This window comes from Pseudophryne corroboree, chromosome 1 (genome assembly GCF_028390025.1).
Source record: "Pseudophryne corroboree isolate aPseCor3 chromosome 1, aPseCor3.hap2, whole genome shotgun sequence".
Classification (NCBI taxonomy): Eukaryota; Metazoa; Chordata; class Amphibia; order Anura; family Myobatrachidae; genus Pseudophryne; species Pseudophryne corroboree.
This window is the reverse complement of record NC_086444.1, coordinates 651,161,214-651,185,143: the sequence shown is the minus strand read 5'-3', so window position 1 is coordinate 651,185,143 and position 23,930 is coordinate 651,161,214. Positions and strand designations below refer to the sequence as shown.

The following is a 23,930-nucleotide window of genomic DNA, read 5'->3' as shown; positions in this document are numbered from 1 at the left end:
AGGACCCCACAAAGTCCTTTGGGGAGACCGAGAGAGAGTATGCCAGCACACACCAGAGCGCTATATAATGCAGGGATTAACACTATAACTGAGTGATTTTTCCCCAAATAGCTGCTTGTATACATATATTGCGCCTAAATTTAGTGCCCCCCCTCTCTTTTTAACCCTATGAGCCTGAAAACTACAGGGGAGAATCTGGGGAGCTGTCTTCCAGCTGCACTGTGAAGAGAAAATGGCGCCAGTGTGCTGAGGGAGAAGCCCCGCCCCCTTTTCGGCGGACTTTCTCCCGCTTTTTCTGTGATACTGGCAGGGGTAATTTTACATCTATACAGCCTCTGGGACTATATATGATGTATATTTTGCCAGCCAAGGTGTTATTTAATGCCCTCAGGGCGCCCCCCCCCAGCGCCCTGCACCCATCAGTGACCGAAGTGTGAGGTGTACATGAGGAGCAATGGCGCACAGCTGCAGTGCTGTGCGCTACCTTGGTGAAGACCGAAGTCTTCTGCCGCCGATTTTCCGGACCTTCTTCGTGCTTCTGGCTCTGTAAGGGGGACGGCGGCGCGGCTCCGGGAACGAACACCAAGGTCGGGTCCTGCGGTCGATCCCTCTGGAGCTAATGGTGTCCAGTAGCCTAAGAAGCCCAAACTACCACCTGTTAGGTAGGTTCGCTTCTTCTCCCCTTAGTCCCTCGCTGCAGTGAGTCTGTTGCCAGCAGATCTCACTGAAAATAAAAAACCTAAATATACTTTCTTTCTAGGTGCTCAGGAGAGCCCCTAGTGTGCATCCAGCTCGGCCGGGCACAAGAATCTAACTGAGGTCTGGAGGAGGGTCTTAGTGGGAGGAGCCAGTGCACACAAGTAGTCCTAAAGCTTTCTTTAGTTGTGCCCAGTCTCCTGCGGAGCCGCTAATCCCCATGGTCCTTACGGAGTCCCCAGCATCCACTTAGGACTTTAGAGAAATAAAAATAAATGAAAAGGAAGTAAATCAGGGCTGATATACAGCCCTCTTCTATAAAGGTGCCTCCTGCCCGGCACCAAAGTAAAAATGGCAGGCCTTAGGTTGGGGGCGGGATATAGGGGATAGGGAGGATGGGGCATTCTGGGAAGAAAGTAACTCTTTGGTGCCTGCCTCGCTCCCTATACCCAGTGTAGTGAATCTTGTGCCCCCTAGTGGACAAAAAGGAAACAATGTTAATGACGGACGGGAACGATAATGTTCTGTCCTTTATTAGCATACTATAGGACTCTAATGATATTGTTAGGGTTAATGTGCAGCACATCAAACCTGACGTTGCCAACGACTGCGGGCACCCTACTATCGGGCATACACACTGCCTGATATGAGCCAATATGAGTAATGTGTCGGTGTGATCCGCCGCATCAGACAACATATCGCTTAGTATTTACCCAAGAAATTATTTTCAACTTTGCATATTTAGGCAAATGTAAACATTCAGCGTTTAATGTAGAAATTGCCATATGACTTCGTATGATGCTAGCAAGTCTGCTTGCACTGCTCACCATTCACTAACTTTGTTATGGTTTCTCCCCTACAATAATTTATCTTCTCCCAGTGTCCTTCTTTCCACTTACAAACAAGGGCTCCAGACAAGATTTTCTTAACCAAAAGACAGGGAGTACTAGGCTTGTAAAAAACCTCCCTCTGGCCAACTTGAAAGCTTTTTGCCAAGGACACATGCACATTTTGACATTAGGATATTAAGCACTACAAGTATGGGGTGGGGGGGGGGGGGGTGGCTTTATTTCCCTTTTGTGATCTCCCAGTGCTTATTTAATTGCTCTCCAGGTACTCCTTATTCAATATTAAAATACAACTATCTAGATTCTACAGGAGTAAACAAATCTGTGGTTTTAAGACCATTTATAAATAAAACAAACAAAAAACAATGAGACAACAATATTAAATGCTACGGCAATAAAGAAAGAAAAAAAAAAAAAAAAAAAAAAAAAAAAAAAGATTCCAAAGCATTCTAGCGCAATGTGCTACAGAAAATTTAAAAGATGAATAAAAAAAAAAAGGGCAAAATGTATTATTGCTACTACAAGGATACAAATGTAAAGGCTTTGATGACCTTTCAAAGGGATTAGCAAGATGCATTCACAGTCCTGATCATTATCCGCTGGTCCTAAACCCAAGTAATGAATTTACATTTCATTACAAAGCATTCAACTTCATAGTTGGAAGCCTGGCATTTTGTTGACTAAAGAATACATTTATTGGAGTCAATCCTATTTTACGCAACATATTGAGCATACAGTTTAACTCTAGTAACCACAGCTGTGGCTTAATTAACGACCTCAATAAATCCTACTTAAGAACCACAGACAGCAAAAGAATTATGCAAATGCTGTATCACCCATGTACTAGTAAACATTACATATGTAGAGATGTGAAAATGCTGCCATTTCTGTTCCTTGTTACAAATAGTGAAACCCCAAATAACCAAACAAAAAACTTGATTTATCTCAGAATTTTTTTTATTTTAAGACCTAACACAAACATACATGTAAAGATTAAAATAAAAGAATCACATAAATAAAAGACTTTTTTACAATTATTCACAAGATTAGATGAGCACGACAGCTATAGACAAAGTTTCAAACAAAATTCTAGAGTTTTAGTGTAGGGAGAGAAGAAAGTGTGCATAAAACATTAACAGAACCTATCAAAAAGAAAATTGCCATTAGGTGACAACTACACCTTGCAGCTTGTAAGAATGTCTTCTACTAGTCTCTTGTAAACCCAAGCATCACCTTTAAGCCGCTGCCTTCTGATCCCCATCACTTCAGGCTTTAGTTGGCATACCTCTAGTTCAAACTGCATAGTCACTTTTCCAAAATCAGATTGTGTTTTGCACTTCAGAGTATACCTATGCAAATAGATGTAAACGGATACTAAATATTGCAATTTGACACAATTGTTTAGGTTACAGTGATCGCTATGGCTTAAGATGTGATATGCATTTTAGTATCCTTGAGTTTAGGTCAGCTACTTATAGACCCACAAGAACATTTTCATTCAAAAAGCATTTAATTGCCAGTCCAGTAAAGCACCACATACTTTAATAGCTGGCAATTCCTATGGAGTTTTAAAATAGTTCACTTTGGCATGAATGACTGACCAGTACATTAATGGAGAACGAGAACGTCTCCCACAGCAGATTTTTGTGAGTTAATTTGTAGTAAAGAAAAAGCACTGCAAGCTATTGCCCACGACTATAAGCTGTCAAATTTATTTAAATGTACAGACAACACCCTTAATCAATTATGGATTACTGAAAGCCAGCAAGCAACAGACCTAAAGTTCCTGCAACTTGCTTGGGACATGGACAGAGTGAAGAAATGCAAACTGTTGTCCTGCCCTTGTGCCACACTATAGCATAGTTATGAAGCGGGGGTGGAAGTAGCGTGCTAGATAGCTTGAATAGCCTGTACACAAAAGACCACCTACCACTTGAGAAAGAGTAATCCATCTAGCATTACAGAGCAGTGGCTCAGCTTGGCTATCTGCTATAAGCCCGCTCCTAGACTCCCATTAGCAAATTTCACAGGAGTCGTGGGCGGGCTTTTAGAAGATGGACACGCTAAGTGCTGTGTCCCGTGCTGTGGCAGAATAGTGAAGCACAGCGGTGCTGCTGATCCCAAGGTAAGACAGCCAGCACATACTGCATAACATACAACATTTTATGTACATTTATATATGCTTACTGGCTCCAACCTGTAAAGTTTAGTCAGAGCTGCAGCCAGCACTGTTACAGAGTCTGCATGAAGTTAATTGGTGGTGATCATGGGAATTGGGGGGGAATGTGCATGGTGGCACTTAATCAGGACTTCCTTGTTACCTCTATACCGTAGTCAGCACTGACGTGCGGTGGGGTGAGGCAGAGTCTTTACTGTCATACTAACGTTTGCACCAGAGTTTTGACTGTATAAAGTATATAAAAAATACAAAGAATATGTTAGAAATATCTTCTTTGCATTATTCTAATAATTTTATAGCCAAAACTCTGGAGTAAAAAGTCTATGGCAGGTGAGGCACCTGTGTATCTTTTCCGCACATCTCTGTTCAAAACTCAACAAATTTCCAGGAGTTTATACTGCTGCACCTGTGTATAATGCCCACATGTACCCTTTGGCTCATATATTGCATGTAAATCTGGCTCTGGGGCTAGCCAGTGCCTCCTGCGCTATTTAGTTCACCGCACGTCCCTGGTAGTCAGTGTCTGAGAATGCCACCTTCATGCTGTATAATGTAAATATAGGGGGGCATAAGGGTTATAAACAAAGTTTTCTTTGGAAATCAGGGAGCATGCATCTACTAGCAGATGTGAATTTAGTATTAGTACGCTTTAAATATTTTCCCATGCACAATGGTATGTTGATGACTGGTAAGAAACTAACAAGATGGAGCAGAAATTTTATTAATCTAAGACAGTGATTCCCAAACTACGTGCCTAGGCACACTGGGGTGCCGCGCAGGGGGTCTGGGACTCCGGGTCGACAACAAAAAGGTCGACACCTTAGGTCGACGCCAATTGGTCGACACACCTTAGGTCGACATGGACAAAAGGTCGACAGGAACAAGGTCGACAGGAACAAGGTCGACATGGAAAAAGGTCGACATGGAAAAAGGTCGACATGGAAAAAGGTCGACATGAGGTTTTTTTGGTGTCGTTTTCTTCGTAGAGAGACCGGGAACCCCAATTAGTGCACCGCTTCGCTCGCCATGCTTCGGGCATGGTGCCTTCGCTCCGCACACTTTACCGTTCCAATCGTAGTCCACATGGATCGTTAAGTATGAAAAAGTTCCAAAAAAGAAAAAAAATTGTGAAAAACTCATGTCGACCTTTTTCCATGTCGACCTTGTTCATGTCGACCTTTTGTCCATGTCGACCTAAGGTGTGTCGACCAATTGGCGTCGACCTTTTTGTTGTCGACCTGAAGTCCGGATACCCGCGCAGGCTGGTGGTTCAAGACCAAATCAAATTATTTGCGGTCAAAGTGATTGGCAAACCAGAGCTAGTGGCTGCCAATCATAAAACAAGCACCACATAACTGAACTTAAGGATGATCGGTAGCACTTTTTTTTTTTTTAATTAATCTTGGGGTGCCAAAAAAAATAAAAAATGCTGATACTCTAGGATGCTATGATTCAAGAAAGTTTGGGAATCACTGATCTAAGCAGTTAAACACATGGTATTACATAGGCAACACTTACCCCTTCTGCACATAGTCAACATTTTTCTTTGGTAGTACTCTGGTTATTTCATTTAGCAACAGGTCAGGATTCAGGATATTAGTCGTAGTTACATTGTAATGGGCCTGTTAAAAATAATTAGATTTTATCATCAATTCTAGCATTTTGCTTTTTCTCTGTCTACAGGGAGTTCAAAAAGCCTCCCCGCAGTGAATGTGTGCACTAAGTAATATGACAAAATAATTGTTTTTAAACACTTTTACATGAAGAATTTTTTGTGTGTTTATCTACATTAAGTGTTGTCCCTCTCCAGCCTCCATCAGCTTCAGAGAAACACTGCACCCAGAGAGAGCGTTCACTGCGGAGGGACTTTTTGAACTGTATTTACAGTGTAATAAACGGAAATTCAAACCACTGGACTAAATGAGATTGTGGGACAATAGATAAACAAAAATGAAATAAAAAATAAATAAAAAAACACGAGTTTACCCTGAGTTTTCTGGGTCCATCTTTTGCAAATCCTTTCCGCTTGCTTGGTGTTAACATGGTAATTACTTTATCAAGTCCTCTTTCTAGACTCCCGAAAACTTTTGTACCTTTTTTCTTCTGGGCACTATCCAGATGTGCTTGATTTAAGTCCAAATCTACTGAGCGACAACTAAAAAGAAAAATAATATAAAATAGCAGTATTGTTGACATGCAGCACCACCTAGTGGACATGCAATTCCATATCATTACATTCTCAAGTTGTCAATGTTGTGTTTACAGCTCATGCCATACATTAAGCTTCATACAACATTGTACAAATGTATAAAAGATTACATTTACTGCAGGAACAAAGTTGTGTATGACCTTTGCGTTATAGTTAGTTGTATGTCTAAAATATTTTTATTTTAGTACAAAATATAACAGATGTGATTCCATACAGATTTGGTCACATCTCGTGCTTCAATTCTTGTGGGGGGGAGGAGTGTATTAAACAGCCTATCGCCTTGGGGATATTAGCCAGCAATTAATTCAATACCCTGTGCAGAAGTGGAACAGGAGGAAAGGTGCAGTACAGTAAGTGCATGTTTATGCAAATATAGCTGATGCAGGAGTTGTGAGTGCTGGGCTCCTGGTGCAAAACACTGTTTACGAATGGCAGTCACTTCAGTTTGGACGAATCCCTCCTTGTTAATGTCCAGACACAGACAACATCTTATGTATACAACACAAAGTCCTGTATTATATAAAAGTTGTAAAATAAAAAAATCTGTAACTGTAGTATTTACTAATAACTGTCAATCCATTGCCTTTTATAAACAAAGTGCACATAATTTTATCCCAGCATTATCCAACTGCATACATGGTCACCCACAAGAGTGACCTCAATTAACCTTACGGTCTACAGCAGACTGCAGGTTCCCACCATAGGCTATAATGAGGTTTTTTTTCCCCATTATAGTCTATGCGACTAAGATGATGACATATATATGATATATATGTGTATATATAGATCGATTATATAGACAGAATACATAAATGTGTGTTATTATCTCAGTAGGGGAACCAAAAATATACCGTTATGGTAAGAACTTACCGTTGATAACGGGATTTCTCTTATGTCCACAGGTATCCACAGGATAACATTGGGATATGCCGGAGCGACAGCAGAAATGGCACCAAACAGTCACAAGCTTTCTGGCCTCCCAGGATGCATCGGGCTCCTCCATATAATCCCGCCCACTGACTCAGTCAAATCAGTTTTCACAGTAAATTAGGCAGGAGTATCATGTAGAACCCTATTCAGGCGATAAGAACACACATGCACACCCTTCCATACAAGAGGGAAGAGGTTTAGTGATTGTCAAGATTCTCAAATCAGGTGCGTCAGGGTGGGATCCCTGTGGACATAGGAGAAATCCCGTTATCAACAGTAAGTTCTTAACATAACGGTATATTTCTCCGGCTGGGTCCACAGGTTATTCACAGGATAACATTGGGATTCCCAAAGCCATTATTAGTGGTGGGGACGCTCCTGATTAACCAGCAGAAACTTTCGCCCGAATTCTGCGTCATGAGAGGCAAAAGTACATACTTGCCTACCTGACCCTCTCCATGAGGGAGAAAATGCTCTGTTCCTGGACTTTCCTGGTAATGTATGATTGCCATCACCTGTGGTGAGCTAGTTAATTGATAAGAAAGGTGTTTCACCACAGGTGATGGCAATCATACATTACCAGGAAAGTCCAGCAACAGAGCATTTTCTCCCTCATGGAGAGGGTCAGGTAAGCAAGTATGCAAAAGTATCCAAGGCATAATGTCTAATGAATGTGTTAATGGAAGACCATGTGGCTGCCTTACAAATCTGTTCTGCTGAAGCACCATGCTGTGCTGCCCATGAAGGACCTACCCTACGTGTAGAGTGTGCAGAGACATTAGGCGACACAGAGAGATCAGCACGAGAATATGCTTCTGAAATTGTCATTCAAAGCCATCTTGCTAGCGTCTGTTTTGTAGCAGGCCATCCTCCTTTGTGAAATCTGTAAAAAATGGAGAGAATCTGTCTTTCTGATGGCACTAGTACGATCAACAAATTTTTAATGCACGGACTACATCCAGCAATGCTTCTCCTGCAGACAGTCCCGATACCCAAGACAGCCGTTCCAGATGGCTGTGACAACAAGGCCCCTGCATCAGTAGATCTGGACGTTGAGGAAGCAGAATTGGAGCTTCCAGGGACATCCTTAGCCGATCTATGTACCAATGTCTTCTGGGCCAGGCTGGAGCTATTAGAATTATGGCTCCCTTTGCCTGCTTTACTTTCCTCACTACCCTGGGCAACAAGGAGATAGGAGGAAATAGATATGCAAGATGAAATTCCCATTTCACTGACAGTGCATCTACAAGGATCGCCCCGGGATCCTTTGTTCTCGACCCGTATGCTGGAACTTTGTTGTTCCAACGGGACGTCATGAGATCTATCTCTGGCAGACCCTGTCTACTAGAGTTTGAAATACCTCCGGGTGTAATGCCCATTCGGTCTCCTGAATGGTGTGTTGACTGAGAAAATCCGCTTCCCAGTTTAGCACTCCCGGTAGAAACACTGCGGACAATGCCGGAAGATAAAGTTCTGCCCACCTTAGTAGTATGTCAGTTACTTCTTCCATCAGCCCTTTGCTGTGAGTTCCTCCCTGATGGTTGAGGAACGCTACTGCTGTTGCATTGTCTGAACGGATCTGGACTGGTCTTCCCTGCAGAATGTCCTTTGCCTGAACTAGAGCCATATATATGGCCGTTATTTCCAACAAATTTATTGGCAGGCAACTTTCCTTCGTGGTCCATTTTCCCTGGAACCAAACATTTTCAAAAACTGCTCCCCAGCCTTGAAGACTGGCATCCGTTGTCAGTACTTGCCAATCTGCTATCCAAAAGGGTTTCCCCTTGTGTAGATGGTCCATCTGTAGCCACCAAACTAGTGCCTTTTTACGCTTACTGGAAGCTTTATCATCTATCTCTTTATTGTTTGATAACTTCCATCCCATCTGGTTGAATGAGATGCTGTAAGGGTCTGGAGTGGAACTGCGCATATACCATCATGTCGAATATTGACACCATCAGACCCATCAGTCGCATTGCTGCATGGACTGAAACGGTCTGACTGTGCAACAATTCCTGAGTCATTACCTGTACCTTGGAGATCTTCTCCGGTAAGATAATCCTTTGTAGACTTGAATCCAATATGGCCCCCAAGTGAACCATCCGTTGTGATGGATTCAGGGACGACATCTCCCAATTTATGAGCCATGCATGTCTTTGTAGACAAGCTATTGCATGTTGGAGATGGCCCAAGAGTAACTCCTGGGGTTGAGCCAGGATTAACAGATCGTCTAGGTATGGAAAAAATAAGAATTTACTTACCGGTAATTCTATTTCTCATAGTCCGTAGTGGATGCTGGGGACTCCGAAAGGACCATGGGGAATAGCGGCTCCGCAGGAGACTGGGCACAAAAGTAAAAAGCTTTAGGACTACCTGGTGTGCACTGGCTCCTCCCCCTATGACCCTCCTCCAAGCCTCAGTTAGGATACTGTGCCCGGACGAGCGTACACAATAAGGAAGGATTTTGAATCCCGGGTAAGACTCTTACCAGCCACACCAATCACACCGTACAACTTGTGATCTGAACCCAGTTAACAGCATGATAACAGAAGGAGCCTCTGAATAGATGGCTCACAACAACAATAACCCGATTTTTGTAACAATAACTATGTACAAGTAATGCAGACAATCCGCACTTGGGATGGGCGCCCAGCATCCACTACGGACTATGAGAAATAGAATTATCGGTAAGTAAATTCTTATTTTCTCTAACGTCCTAGTGGATGCTGGGGACTCCGAAAGGACCATGGGGATTATACCAAAGCTCCCAAAACGGGCGGGAGAGTGCGGATGACTCTGCAGCACCGAATGAGAGAACTCCAGGTCCTCCTCAGCCAGGGTATCAAATTTGTAGAATTTAGCAAACGTGTTTGCCCCTGACCAAGTAGCTGCTCGGCAAAGTTGTAAAGCCGAGACCCCTCGGGCAGCCGCCCAAGATGAGCCCACTTTCCTTGTGGAATGGGCTTTTACAGATTTTGGCTGTGGCAGGCCTGCCACAGAATGTGCAAGCTGAATTGTACTGCAAATCCAACGAGCAATAGTCTGCTTAGAAGCAGGAGCACCCAACTTGTTGGGTGCATACAGGATAAACAGAGAGTCAGATTTTCTGACTCCAGCCGTCCTGGAAACATATATTTTCAGGGCCCCGACTACGTCCAGTAACTTGGAATCCTCCAAGTCCCTAGTAGCCGCAGGCACCACAATAGGCTGGTTTAAGTGAAATGCTGAAACCACCTTAGGGAGAAATTGAGGACGAGTCCTCAATTCTGCCCTGTCCGTATGAAAAATTAGGTAAGGGCTTTTATAGGATAAAGCCGCCAATTCTGAAACACGCCTGGCTGAAGCCAGGGCTAACAGCATTACCACTTTCCATGTGAGATATTTTAAGTCCACAGTGGTGAGTGGTTCAAACCAATGTGATTTTAGGAACCCCAAAACTACATTGAGATCCCAAGGTGCCACTGGAGGCACAAAAGGAGGCTGTATATGCAGTACTCCCTTGACAAACGTCTGAACTTCAGGAACAGAAGCTAGTTCTTTTTGGAAGAATATTGACAGGGCCGAAATTTGAACCTTAATGGACCCTAATTTTAGGCCCATAGACAGTCCTGTTTGCAGGAAATGCAGGAATCGACCCAGTTGAAATTCCTCTGTAGGGGCCTTCCTGGCCTCGCGCCACGCAACATATTTTCGCCAAATACGGTGATAATGTTGTACGGTCACATCCTTCCTGGCTTTGATCAGGGTAGGGATGACTTCATCCGGAATGCCTTTTTCCTTCAGGATCCGGCGTTCAACCGCCATGCCGTCAAACGCAGCCGCGGTAAGTCTTGGAACAGACATGGTCCCTGCTGGAGCAGGTCCTTTCTTAGAGGTAGAGGCCACGGGTCTTCCGTGAGCATCTCTTGAATTTCCGGGTACCAAGTCCTTCTTGGCCAATCCGGAGCCACGAGTATAGTCTTTACTCCTCTCCTTCTTATGATTCTCAGTACTTTTGGTATGAGAGGAAGAGGAGGGAACACATACACTGACTGGTACACCCACGGTGTTACCAGAGCGTCCACAGCTATTGCCTGAGGGTCCCTTGACCTGGCGCAATATCTGTCCAGTTTTTTGTTGAGGCGGGACGCCATCATGTCCACCTTTGGTTTTTCCCAACGGTTCACAATCATGTGGAAGACTTCTGGGTGAAGTCCCCACTGCCCCGGGTGAAGATCGTGTCTGCTGAGGAAGTCTGCTTCCAGTTGTCCACTCCCGGAATGAACACTGCTGACAGTGCTATCACATGATTTTCCGCCCAGCGAAGAATCCTTGCCACTTCCGTCATTGCCCTCCTGCTTCTTGTGCCGCCCTGTCTGTTTACGTGGGCGACTGCCGTGATGTTGTCCGACTGGATCAACACCGGCTGACCCTGAAGCAGAGGTCTTGCCTGACTTAGGGCATTGTAAATGGCCCTGAGTTCCAGGATATTTATGTGAAGTGACGTTTCCATGCTTGACCACAAGCCCTGGAAATTTCTTCCCTGTGTGACTGCTCCCCAGCCCCTCAGGCTGGCATCCGTGGTCACCAGGACCCAATCTTGAATGCCGAATCTGCGGCCCTCTGGGAGATGAGCACTCTGTAACCACCACAGGAGAGACACCCTTGTCCTTGGAGACAGGGTTATCCGCTGATGCATTTGAAGATGCGATCCGGACCATTTGTCCAGCAGATCCCACTGAAAAGTTCTTGCGTGGAATCTGCCGAATGGAATCGCTTCGTAAGAAGCCACCATCTTTCCCAGGACCCTTGTGCATTGATGTACTGACACTTGGCCTGGTCTTAGGAGGTTCCTGACTAGGTCGGATAACTCCCTGGCTTTCTCTTCCGGGAGAAACACCTTTTTCTGTACTGTGTCCAGAATCATTCCTAGGAACAGCAGACGTGTCGTCGGAATCAGCTGCGATTTTGGAATATTTAGAATCCATCCGTGCTGTCGTAGTACTACTTGAGATAGTGCTACTCCGACCTCTAACTGTTCTCTGGACCTTGCCCTTATCAGGAGATCGTCCAAGTAATGGATAATTAAGACGCCTTTTCTTCGAAGAAGAATCATCATTTCGGCCATTACCTTGGTAAAGACCCGGGGTGCCGAGGACAATCCAAACGGCAGCATCTGAAACTGATAGTGACAGTTCTGTACCACAAACCTGAGGTACCCTTGGTGAGAAGGGCAAATTGGGACATGGAGGTAAGCATCCTTGATGTCCAGAGACACCATATAGTCCCCTTCTTCCAGGTTCGCTATCACTGCTCTGAGTGACTCCATCTTGAACTTGAACCTTTTTATGTAAGTGTTCAAGGATTTCAGATTTAAAATGGGTCTCACCGAGCCGTCCGGCTTCGGTACCACAAACAGCGTGGAATAATACCCCTTTCCCTGTTGTAGGAAGGGTAACTTGATTATCACTTGCTGGGAATACAGCTTGTGAATGGCTTCCAATACCGCCTCCCTGTCGGGGGGAGACGTTGGTAAAGCAGACTTCAGGAACCGGCGAGGGGGAGACGTCTCGAATTCCAATTTGTACCCCTGAGATACTACCTGCAGGATCCAGGGGTCCACTTGCGAGTGAGCCCACTGCGCGCTGAAATTCTTGAGACGGGCCCCCACCGTCTTGCCTGAGTCCGCTTGTAAGGCCCCAGCGTCATGCTGAGGACTTGGCAGAAGCGGGGGAGGGCTTCTGTTCGTGGGAAGAGGCTGTCTGCTGCAGTCTTTTTCCCCTTCCTCTGCCCCGGGGCAGATATGAGTGGCCTTTTGCTTTTGCCCGCTTGCCCTTATGGGGACGAAAGGACTGAGCCTGAAAAGACGGTATCTTTTTCTGCTGTGAGGTGACTTGGGGTAAAAAGGTGGATTTCCCAGCCGTTGCCGTGGCCACCAGGTCCGATAGACCGACCCCAAATAACTCCTCCCCTTTATACGGCAATACTTCCATATGCCGTTTGGAATCCGCATCACCTGACCACTGTCGCGTCCATAACCCTCTTCTGGCAGAAATGGACATCGCACTTACTCTTGATGCCAGAGTGCAAATATCCCTCTGTGCATCACGCATATATAGAAATGCATCCTTTAAATGCTCTATAGTCAATAATATATTGTCCCTGTCCAGGGTATCAATATTTTCAGTCAGGGAATCCGACCAAGCTACCCCAGCACTGCACATCCAGGCTGAGGCGATTGCTGGTCGCAGTATACCACCAGTATGTGTGTATATACTTTTTAGGATATTTTCCAGCTTCCTATCAGCTGGTTCCTTGAGGGCGGCCGTATCAGGAGACGGTAACGCCACTTGTTTTGATAAGCGTGTGAGCGCCTTATCCACTCTAGGGGGTGTTTCCCAACGCGCCCTAACCTCTGGCGGGAAAGGGTATAATGCCAATAATTTTTTAGAAATTAGCAGTTTTTTATCGGGGGAAACCCACGCTTCATCACACACCTCATTTAATTCATCTGATTCAGGAAAAACTACGGGTAGTTTTTTCACACCCCACATAATACCCTTTTTTGTGGTACTTGTAGTATCAGAAATGTTCAAAACCTCCTTCATTGCCGTGATCATGTAACGTGTGGCCCTACTGGAAAATACGTTTGTTTCCTCACCGTCGACACTGGAGTCAGTGTCCGTGTCAGTGTCTGTATCGACCTGAGGTAACGGGCGTTTTATAGCCACTGACGGTGTTTGAGACGCCTGTACAGGTATTAACTGATTTGCCGGCTGTCTCATGTCGTCAACAGTCTTTTGTAAAGTGCCGACACTATCACGTAATTCTTTCCATAAGACCATCCAGTCAGGTGTCGACTCCCTAGGGGGTGACATCACTAACACAGGCAATTGCTCCGCCTCCACACCATTTTCCTCCTCATACATGTCGACACAGCGTACCGACACACAGCACACACACAGGGAATGCTCTGATAGAGGACAGGACCCCACTAGCCCTTTGGAGAGACAGAGGGAGAGTTTGCCAGCACACACCAGAGCGCTATATATATATATATATATATATATATATATATATATATACATACACACATACAGGGATAACCTTATATAAATGTTTTTCCCTAATCTAGCTGCTGTATATATTAATATGCCAATTTAGTGCCCCCCCTCTCTTGTTTTACCCTGTTTCTGTAGTGCAGGACTGCAGGGGAGAGTCAGGGAGCCTTCCTCCAACGGAGCTGTGAGGAAAAAATGGTGCCAGTGTGCGGAGGAGATAGGCTCCGCCCCTTCACGGCAGCCTTTCTCCCGCTTTTTAATGGAAAAATTGGCAGGGGTTAAATGCATCCATATAGCCCAGGAGCTATATGTGATGTATTTTTTGCCAAAAAAAGGTTTTTTTTATTGCGTCTCAGGGCACCCCCCCCCAGCACCCTGCACCCTCAGTGACCGGAGTGTGAAGTGTGCTGAGAGCAATGGCGCACAGCTGCGGTGCTGTGCGCTACCTTATTGAAGACAGGACGTCTTCTGCCGCCGATTTTCCGGACCTCTTCACTCTTCTGGCTCTGTAAGGGGGCCGGCGGCGCGGCTCCGGGACCCATCCATGGCTGGGCCTGTGATCGTCCCTCTGGAGCTAATGTCCAGTAGCCTAAGAAGCCCAATCCACTCTGCACGCAGGTGAGTTCGCTTCTTCTCCCCTTAGTCCCTCGGTGCAGTGAGCCTGTTGCCAGCAGGTCTCACTGAAAATAAAAAACCTACTTTAAACTTTTACACTAAGCAGCTCAGGAGAGCCCCTTAGCCTGCACCCGTCTCGTTCGGGCACAAAAATCTAACTGAGGCTTGGAGGAGGGTCATAGGGGGAGGAGCCAGTGCACACCAGGTAGTCCTAAAGCTTTTTACTTTTGTGCCCAGTCTCCTGCGGAGCTGCTATTCCCCATGGTCCTTTCGGAGTCCCCAGCATCCACTAGGACGTTAGAGAAATTCTTATTCCCTGCTAGCGGAAATAAGCTGCCAAAACCACCATAATCTTGGTAAATACCCTGCGGGCTGTTGCTAGACCAAAGGGTAAAGCCTGGAACTGATAATGCTGCTGGAGGATGGCAAAGCTGAGGTAACACTGATGTGACCGTGTTATGGGCACATGCAGGTAAGCATCCTGTACATCCAGTGATACCATGTAATCTCCTGGTTCTATGACCAATACTATGCAGCGTTACGTCTCCATGTGAAACTTTGGAACCCAAATATTTTGATTAACCTTTTGAGGTTGAGAATTGGTCAGAATGATCCATTTGGCTTCTGGATCAAAAACAGGTTTGAGTAAAACCCCCGCCCCCTTTGTGTCAGGGGTACCGGGATAATTACCCCAGACTGAAGCAATGTCTGAACTGCTTCTTGCAAAGCCCTGGCCTTCGACTCTATACAAGACGGGCTGGTGCAAAAGAACCTTTGAGGAGGCTGCTTCTTGAAAGGGAAACCATAACCGAGAGATACCACCTTCTGCACCCCAAGCATCCGTCGTCGACTGGTGCCAAATGTGTGCAAAGTGAAGGAGTCGGCCCCCAACCCTGGAATCCTCCAGGCGGAGGCCCGTACCCTCAAACTGATGGCTTCTGCTCTGGTTTGGAAGATGGCCGTCTACTGGCCCACTGCTTCTTGCCCCTAGCTGATTTATTGTACTGGGGATGGTTAGTCTCAAGCAGTGAGAGAAAAAACAGGATTTTAATACCTACCGGTAAATCCTTTTCTCTTAGTCCGCAGAGGATGCTGGGGACTCCGTAAGGACCATGGGGTATAGACAGGATCCACAGGAGACATGGGCACACTATAAGACTTTGAATGGGTGTGAACTGGCTCCTCCCTCTATGCCCCTCCTCCAGACCTCAGTTAGAAAACTGTGCCCAGGGAGACGGAAATTTCGAGGAAAGAATTTATTGTTTAAACACGGTGAGTGTCATACCAGCTCACACCTCGAACATACCGCAGAACGTGGTATTCAATAGAACACCAGCCAAGGGTATGAAAAATTACACAGCCACATGCTGAGAGAATATGTAACACAACCTGTGTGTGTCAATCCAACCAATAAGAAGATACCGCATGCCATGGCATGAACGTAGTCAGCAACAGCCTGACAGAAAAGAAACACCACAAGAGAGTAACCATAACCAATAACTGCAGACACAGTACGCACTGGGACGGGCGCCCAGCATCCTCTACGGACTAAGAGAAAAGGATTTACCGGTAGGTATTAAAATCCTATTTTCTCATACGTCCTAGAGGATGCTGGGGATTTTGTAAGGACCATGGGGATTATACCAAAGCTCCAGACCGGCAGGAGAGTGCGGACGACTCTGCAGCACCGATTGAGCAAACAGGAGGTCCCCATCAGCCAGCGTATCAAACTTGTAGAGCCTAGCAAAGGTGTTTGAACCTGACCAAGTAGCCACTCGGCAAAGTTAAACCGCCGAGACACCTCGGGCATCCGCCCAAGAAGAGCCCATCTTCCTAGTAGAATGGTTCTCCCCCGACTTTGGTAATGGCAATCCAGCCGTAGAACGAGCACACCGAATCTTATCACAGATCCAGCGTGTAACAGACTGCATAGACGCAGGCGCCCCAATCACGCTGGGAGCATACAGGACAAACAGGGCCTCTGTTTCCCCAAACTGAGCCAAACTGGCGACAAATATTCAAAGCCCTGACTACATCGAGAGACTTTGAATCAGCCAATGCTGAGGTTACCACAGGCATCAAAATAGGCTGGTTTCTGCGAAACACAGAAAACCCCTTTTGGCAGAACTATTATCAGAGTTCTCAATTCCGCTCTATTCACATAGAAGATCAACAGGGGCTCTTGTGAGACAAAGCCGCTACTTCCGACACCCGCCTTGCGGACGCCAAAGCCAAAAACATGACCACTCTCCAAGAGAGAAACTTAAACACTACCTTTCATAAAAGGTTCCAATCAGTGTGACACAAGAAAACGCAACACCACGTCAAGGTCCCACGGTGCCATTGAGGGCACAAATGGAGGTTGGATATGCAGTACTCCTTTCACGAAAATCTGAACCTCCGAAAAGGTGGCCAATTCTTTTCTTGAAAGAAAATTTATAAGGCCAAAACCGCACTGAAATGGAGCCTAACTTTAGGCCTGCATCCACACCTGCTTGCAAAGAATGGAGAACGACCCAGGTGAAAGTCTTTCGTAGAAGCCTTTGTGGATTCACACCAAGACACATATTTACGCCAAATACGGTGGTAAGGCTTTACCGTTACTTCTTTTCTAGCCTGAAGAAGTGTGGAAATGACTTCACTGGGAATACCCTTTCGGGCTAGGATATGGTGTTCAACCGCCACGCCGTCAAACGCAGCCGCGGTAAGTCTTGATACACGCCCGGATCTCGCTGTAACAGTTCCTCACGTAGAGGAAGAGGCCAGGGATCTATGAGTAAAACTTAAAGAACTGGATAGCAAGCCCTCCTTGGCTAGACCGGAACAATGAGGATCGCCTGAACCTTTGTTCTTCTTCCGTTTATCACCTTCAGAAAGAGTGAAAGCGGAGGGGACACACAGACCGACTGAAAACACCCAAGGTGTCACGAGGGCGTCCACTGCTATAGCTTGTGTTGCTTGACCTGGAACAATATCCCTGAGGTCTTTCTTTGAGGCGAGACGCCAACGTGTTCAATTGAGGCACTCCTCAAAGACTTGTCACTTCTGTGAAAACTTCGAGGACGAGTGTATATCTCCCGGATGGAGATCGTGTCTGCAGAGGAAATCTATTTCTCCGTCGTCTACATCCGGAACGAAGAACGCTAATATATCGTTTACCTGTCTTTCCACCCAGCGGAAAACTTTTGTGGCTTCTGCCATTGCCGCTTTGCTCCTTGTTCCGCCCTAGCGGCTTACTTACGCCACTGCTGTCAAGTTGTCCGACAGACATAGCACGGGCAGATAACGAAGAATATGTTCGATGAAAATAGCTCTTAATTCAAGAAAACTTTTTGCAGTCAAGCTTTCCAGCTGGACCTTTTCCTCTGGAAATACTTCGCTTGGAAAGACTGCTCTTCAGCTTCGGAGATCTTCATGCATAAATGCCAGGATCTAATCCTGGATCCCGAACCTTCGTCCCTCTAGGAGGTCAGATTGTGCAGACACGGCCAGGATATCGCTCCTGTCATTAGGATTATATTCCGGTGCATGTGCAGGTGAGACCCGGACCACATTTCCAACTGGTCCCGTGAAAACCACTCTGGCATTTAACCTGCTCACCGAAAAGGCCTCTCAGGCCGCACCCGTCTTCTTCTTCAACGGAACATATTGATGGATTGTCACTGCAAATCTGATCCGACTCTGGATCCTCAGACCTCTTTCCACAGGAAACACAGAACCTCAACCGTTCAGTATCTACTCTGATACCCATCTGCGTCTTTGGGAACAACAGCCATTCCCTGTGTCGAAGAACAGTCAGAGAGAAACAACTATTTGGAGCACTTGTTTCTTGACCTCGCCATAATCAGGGGAGCGTGTCTCAGTACAGACTAACAATGGCTCTTACTATTGAAAGAAAACTATCATACTACCAACACTCCGGTGAGATAGCAAAGACAATCCTGGATATCAACCCAGGTAGGCTGAATGCTGAGAAAAATGCATTTAAACCCTTTTTCTACCTTTACGTGCTGGAGTTCCCTGTCTTGAGAGATTCCATCCTGTAGTTCAACTTCGTAAGTAGAACTCTGTTTATTTTTTATTTTTTTAACAGGGACAGCAGGACAAAGTCCTGAACCTGACGCAACTCTGGTATGGCGTCGCGTACTACCTCCCCTTCCAGAGGGGAATCGGTAAGATCTATTTGAAAAATCAGCGAGGGGAATCTGTAAACTCCAGTATGTCCCCCTTTGGATTCTATTATCCCGGACTGACGGAAGAGTATTAGATGAGTTCCCACCAGTGTTGTGCTCCAGCGACATGCGGTGGATGTGGCAGAAACAAAAGACAATATACGCTTCTGTGAACCTAGCAAGGCTGCAGAGCTCTTACCTTTTCACCTTCCACTATTTGCACAGAAAGGGAAAAAAGAACTGTATCGAACCGGTTAAAATGACTGCATCCCACAAAAGAATGCGTCACCAACCGTTGTGAGGGAATCTAACTCACGAAGGTAGACTTACCAGTGGTATCTGCCGAGAATGACTTAACTGAGGCATCCCCAAACAGCGGTACACCGTCACAGGGAAAAAATAAGAATTTACTTACCGATAATTCTATTTCTCGGAGTCCGTAGTGGATGCTGGGGTTCCTGAAAGGACCATGGGGAATAGCGGCTCCGCAGGAGACAGGGCACAAAAGTAAAGCTTTCCGATCAGGTGGTGTGCACTGGCTCCTCCCCCCATTACCCTCCTCCAAGCCAGTTAGGTACTGTGCCCGGACGAGCGTACACAATAAGGGAGGAATTTTGAATCCCGGGTAAGACTCATACCAGCCACACCGTACAACTTGTGATCTAAACCCAGTTAACAGTATGATAACAGCGGAGCCTCTCAAAAGATGGCTCACAACAATAATAACCCGATTTTTGTAACTATGTACAAGTATTGCAGATAATCCGCACTTGGGATGGGCGCCCAGCATCCACTACGGACTCCGAGAAATAGAATTATCGGTAAGTAAATTCTTATTTTCTCTATCGTCCTAGTGGATGCTGGGGTTCCTGAAAGGACCATGGGGATTATACCAAAGCTCCCAAACGGGCGGGAGAGTGCGGATGACTCTGCAGCACCGAATGAGAGAACTCCAGGTCCTCCTTAGCCAGGGTATCAAATTTGTAGAATTTAGCAAACGTGTTTGCCCCTGACCAAGTAGCTGCTCGGCAAAGTTGTAAAGCCGAGACCCCTCGGGCAGCCGCCCAAGATGAGCCCACCTTCCTTGTGGAATGGGCATTTACATATTTTGGCTGTGGCAGGCCTGCCACAGAATGTGCAAGCTGAATTGTATTACACATCCAACTAGCAATAGTCTGCTTAGAAGCAAGAGCACCCAGTTTGATTGGGTGCATACAGGATAACAGCAAGTCAGTTTTCCTGACTCCAGCCGTCCTGGAACATATTTTCAGGGCCCTGACAACATCTAGCAACTTGGAGTCCTCCAAGTCCCTAGTAGGTGCAAGGCACCACAATAAGCTGGTTCAGGTGAAACACTGACACCACCTTAGGGAGAGAACTGGGGACGAGTCCGCAGCTCTGCCCTGTCCGAATGGACAAACAGATATGGGCTTTTTTTGAGAAAAAACCACCAATTTGACACTCGCCAGGTCCAGGCCAGGGCCAAGAGCATGGTCACTGTTCATGTGAGATGCTTCAAATCCACAGATTTGACTGGTTTTAAACCAATGTGATTTGAGGAATCCCAGAACTACGTTGAGATCCCACAGTGCCACTGGAGGCACAAAAGGGGGTTGTATATGCAATACTCCCTTGACAAACTTCTGGACTTCAGGAACTGAAGCCAATTCTTTCTGGAAGAAAATCGACAGGGCCGAAATTTGAACCTTAATGGACCCCAATTTGAGGCCCATAGACACTCCTGTTTTCAGGAAATGCAGGAAACGACCGAGTTGAAATTTCTTTGTGGGGCCTTCCTGGCCTCACACCACGCAACATATTTTCGCCACATGTGGTGATAATGTTGTGCGGTCACCTCCTTTCTGGCTTTGACCAGGGTAGGAATGACCTCTTCCGGAATGCCTTTTTCCCTTAGGATCCGGCGTTCCACCGCCATGCCGACAAACGCAGCTGCGGTAAGTCTTGGAACAGACATGGTACTTGCTGAAGCAAGTCCCTTCTTAGCGGCAGAGGCCATAAAACCTCTGTAAGCATCTCTTGAAGTTCCGGGTACCAAGTCCTTCTTGGCCAATCCGGAGCCATGAGTATAGTTCTTACTCCTCTACGTCTTATAATTCTCAGCACCTTAGGTATGAGAAGCAGAGGAGGGAACACATACACCGACTGGTACACCCACGGTGTTACCAGAACGTCCACAGCTATTGCCTGAGGGTCTCTTGACCTGGCGCAATACCTGTCCCGTTTTTTGTTCAGACGGGACGCCATCATGTCCACCTTTGGTATTTCCCAACGGTTTACAATCATGTGGAAAAAACTTCCCGATGAAGTTTCCACTCTCCCGGGTGGAGGTCGTGCCTGCTGAGGAAGTCTGCTTCCCAGTTTCCATTCCCGGGATGAAACACTGCTGACAGTGCTATCACATGATTTTCCGACCAGCGAAAAGTCCTTGCAGTTTTTGCCATTGCCCTCCTGCTTCTTGTGTCGCCCTGTCAGTTTACGTGGGCGACTGCCGTGATGTTTTTCCCACTGGATCAATACCGGCTGACCTTGAAGCAGAGGTCTTGCTAAGCTTAGAGTATTATAATTTTACCCTTAGCTCCAGTATATTTATGTGGAGAAAAGTCTCCAGACTTGATCACACTCCCTGGAAATTTTTTCCTTGTGTGACTGCTCCCCAGCCTCTCGGGCTGGGCTCCGTGGTCACCAGCATCCAATCCTGAATGCCAAATCTGCGGCCCTCTAGAAGATGGGCACTCTATAACCACCACAGGAGAGACACCCTTGTCCTTGGATATAGGGTTATCCGCTGATGCATCTGAAGATGCGATCCGGACCATTTTTCCAGCAGATCCCACTGAAAAGTTCTTGCGTGAAATCTGCCTAATGGAATTGCTTCGTAGGAAGCCACCATTTTTACCAGGACCCTTGTGCAATGATGCACTGTTTTTAGGAGGTTCCTGACTAGCTCGGATAACTCCCTGGCTTTCTCTTCCGGGAGAAACCCCTTTTTCTGGACTGTGTCCAGAATCATCCCTAGGCACAGCAGACGTGTCGTCGGGATCAGCTGCGATTTTGGAATATTTAGAATCCACCCGTGCTGTTGTAGCAGTATCCGAGATAGTGCTACTCCGACCTCCAACTGTTCCCTGGACTATGCCCTTATCAGGAGATCGTCCAAGTAAGGGATAATTAAGACGCCTTTTCTTCGAAGAAGAATCATCATTTCGGCCATTACCTTGGTAAAGACCCGGGGTGCCGTGGACAATCCAAACGGCAGCGTCTAAAACTGATAGTGACAGTTCTGCACCACGAACCTGAGGTACCCTTAGTGAGAAGGGCAAATTTGGGACATAGAGGTAAGCATCCCTGATGTCCCCGGACACTATATAGTCCCCTTCTTCCTGGTTCGTTATCACTGCTCTGAGTGACTCCATCTTGATTTGAACCTTTGTAAGTGTTCAAAAAATTTTTTAGAATAAGTCTCACCTAGCCTTCTGGCTTCAGTACCACAATATAGTGTGGAATAATACCCCTTTTCCTTGTAGTAGGAGGGGTAATTTAATTATCACCTGCTGGGAATACAGCTTGTGAATTTTTTCCCATACTGCCTCCTTGTCGGAGGGAGACCTTGGTAAAGCAGACTTCAGGAGCCTGCGAAGAGGAAACGTCTCTACATTCCAATCTGTACCCCTGGGATACTACTTGTAGGATCCAGGGGTCCTGTACGGTCTCAGCGCCATGCTGAGAACTTGTCAGAAGCGGTGGAGCGCTTCTGTTCCTGGGAATGGGCTGCCTGCTGCAGTCTTCTTCCCTTTCCTCTATCCCTGGGCAGATATGATCTTATAGGGACGAAAAGACTGAGGTTGAAAAGACGGTGTCTTTTTCTGCAGAGATGTGACTTAGGGTAAAAACGGTGGATTTTCCAGCAGTTGCCGTGGCCACCAGGTCCGATGGACCGACCCCAAAAAACTCCTCTTCCTTTATACGGCAATACACCTTTTTGCCGTTTGGAATCTGCATCACCTGACCACTGTCGTGTCCATAACATCTTCTGGCAGATATGGACATCGCATTTACTCTTGATGCCAGAGTGCAAATATCCCTCTGTGCATCTCGCATATATAGAAATGCATCCTTTAAATGCTCTATAGTCAATAAAATACTGTCCCTGTCAAGGGTATCAATATTTTTAGTCAGGGAATCCGACCAAGCCACCCCAGCTCTGCACATTCAGGCTGAGGCGATCGCTGGTCGCAGTATAACACCAGTATGTGTGTATATACTTTTTAGGATATTTTCCAGCCTCCTATCAGCTGGCTCCTTGAGGGCGGCCGTATCTGGAGACGGTAACGCCACTTGTTTTGATAAGCGTGTGAGCGCCTTATCCACCCTAAGGGGTGTTTCCCAACGCGCCCTAACTTCTGGCGGGAAAGGGTATACCGCCCATAGTTTTCTATCGGGGGGAACCCACGCATCATCACACACTTTATTTAATTTATCTGATTCAGGAAAAACTACTGTAGTTTTTTCACATCCCACATAATACCCTCTTTTGTGGTACTTGTAGTATCAGAAATATGTAACACCTCCTTCATTGCCTTTAACGTGTGGCCCTAATAAGGAATACGTTTGTTTATTCACCGTCGACACTGGATTCAGTGTCCCTGTCTGTGTCGACCGACTAAAGTAAACGGGCGTTTTAAAACCCCTGACGGTGTTTTTGAGACGTCTGGACCGGTACTAATTGTTTGTCGGCCGTCTCATGTCGTCAACCGACCTTGCAGCGTGTTGACATTATCACGTAATTCCCTAAATAAGCCATCCATTCCGGTGTCGACTCCCTAGAGAGTGACATCACCATTACAGGCAATTGCTCCGCCTCCTCACCAACATCGTCCTCATACATGTCGACACACACGTACCGACACACAGCACACACACAGGGAATGCTCTGATAGAGGACAGGACCCACTAGCCCTTTGGAGAGACAGAGGGAGAGTTTGCCAGCACACACCAAAAACGCTATAATTATATAGGGACAACCTTACATAAGTGTTTTCCCTTATAGCATCTGTTTTATATATTTCTAACGCCAAATTAGTGCCCCCCCTCTCTGTTTTAACCCTGTTTCTGTAGTGCAGTGCAGGGGAGAGCCTGGGAGCCTTCCCTCCAGCCTGTGAGGGAAAATGGCGCTGTGTGCTGAGGAGATAGGCCCCGCCCCTTTTTCGGCGGCCTCGTCTC

General features: G+C 46.3%; 1 protein-coding gene across 2 annotated transcripts in view; it reads right to left on the bottom strand.

Annotated features, from left to right (window-relative positions):
* Nucleotides 1-2,483: 2,483 nt before the first annotated feature.
* Nucleotides 2,484-23,930, bottom strand: part of MELK (maternal embryonic leucine zipper kinase) — a 300,470-nt gene continuing 279,023 nt past the window's right edge. For both annotated transcript variants that reach the window (XM_063914642.1, XM_063914643.1), the window contains 3 exons: nucleotides 5,710-5,878; nucleotides 5,242-5,345; nucleotides 2,484-2,893 (listed from right to left, as the gene is read on the bottom strand). In XM_063914642.1, coding sequence (XP_063770712.1) covers nucleotides 2,719-2,893; nucleotides 5,242-5,345; nucleotides 5,710-5,878 — 448 coding nt within the window. In that variant the 3' untranslated portion in view covers nucleotides 2,484-2,718. The remainder of the gene's footprint in view (nucleotides 2,894-5,241; nucleotides 5,346-5,709; nucleotides 5,879-23,930) is intronic.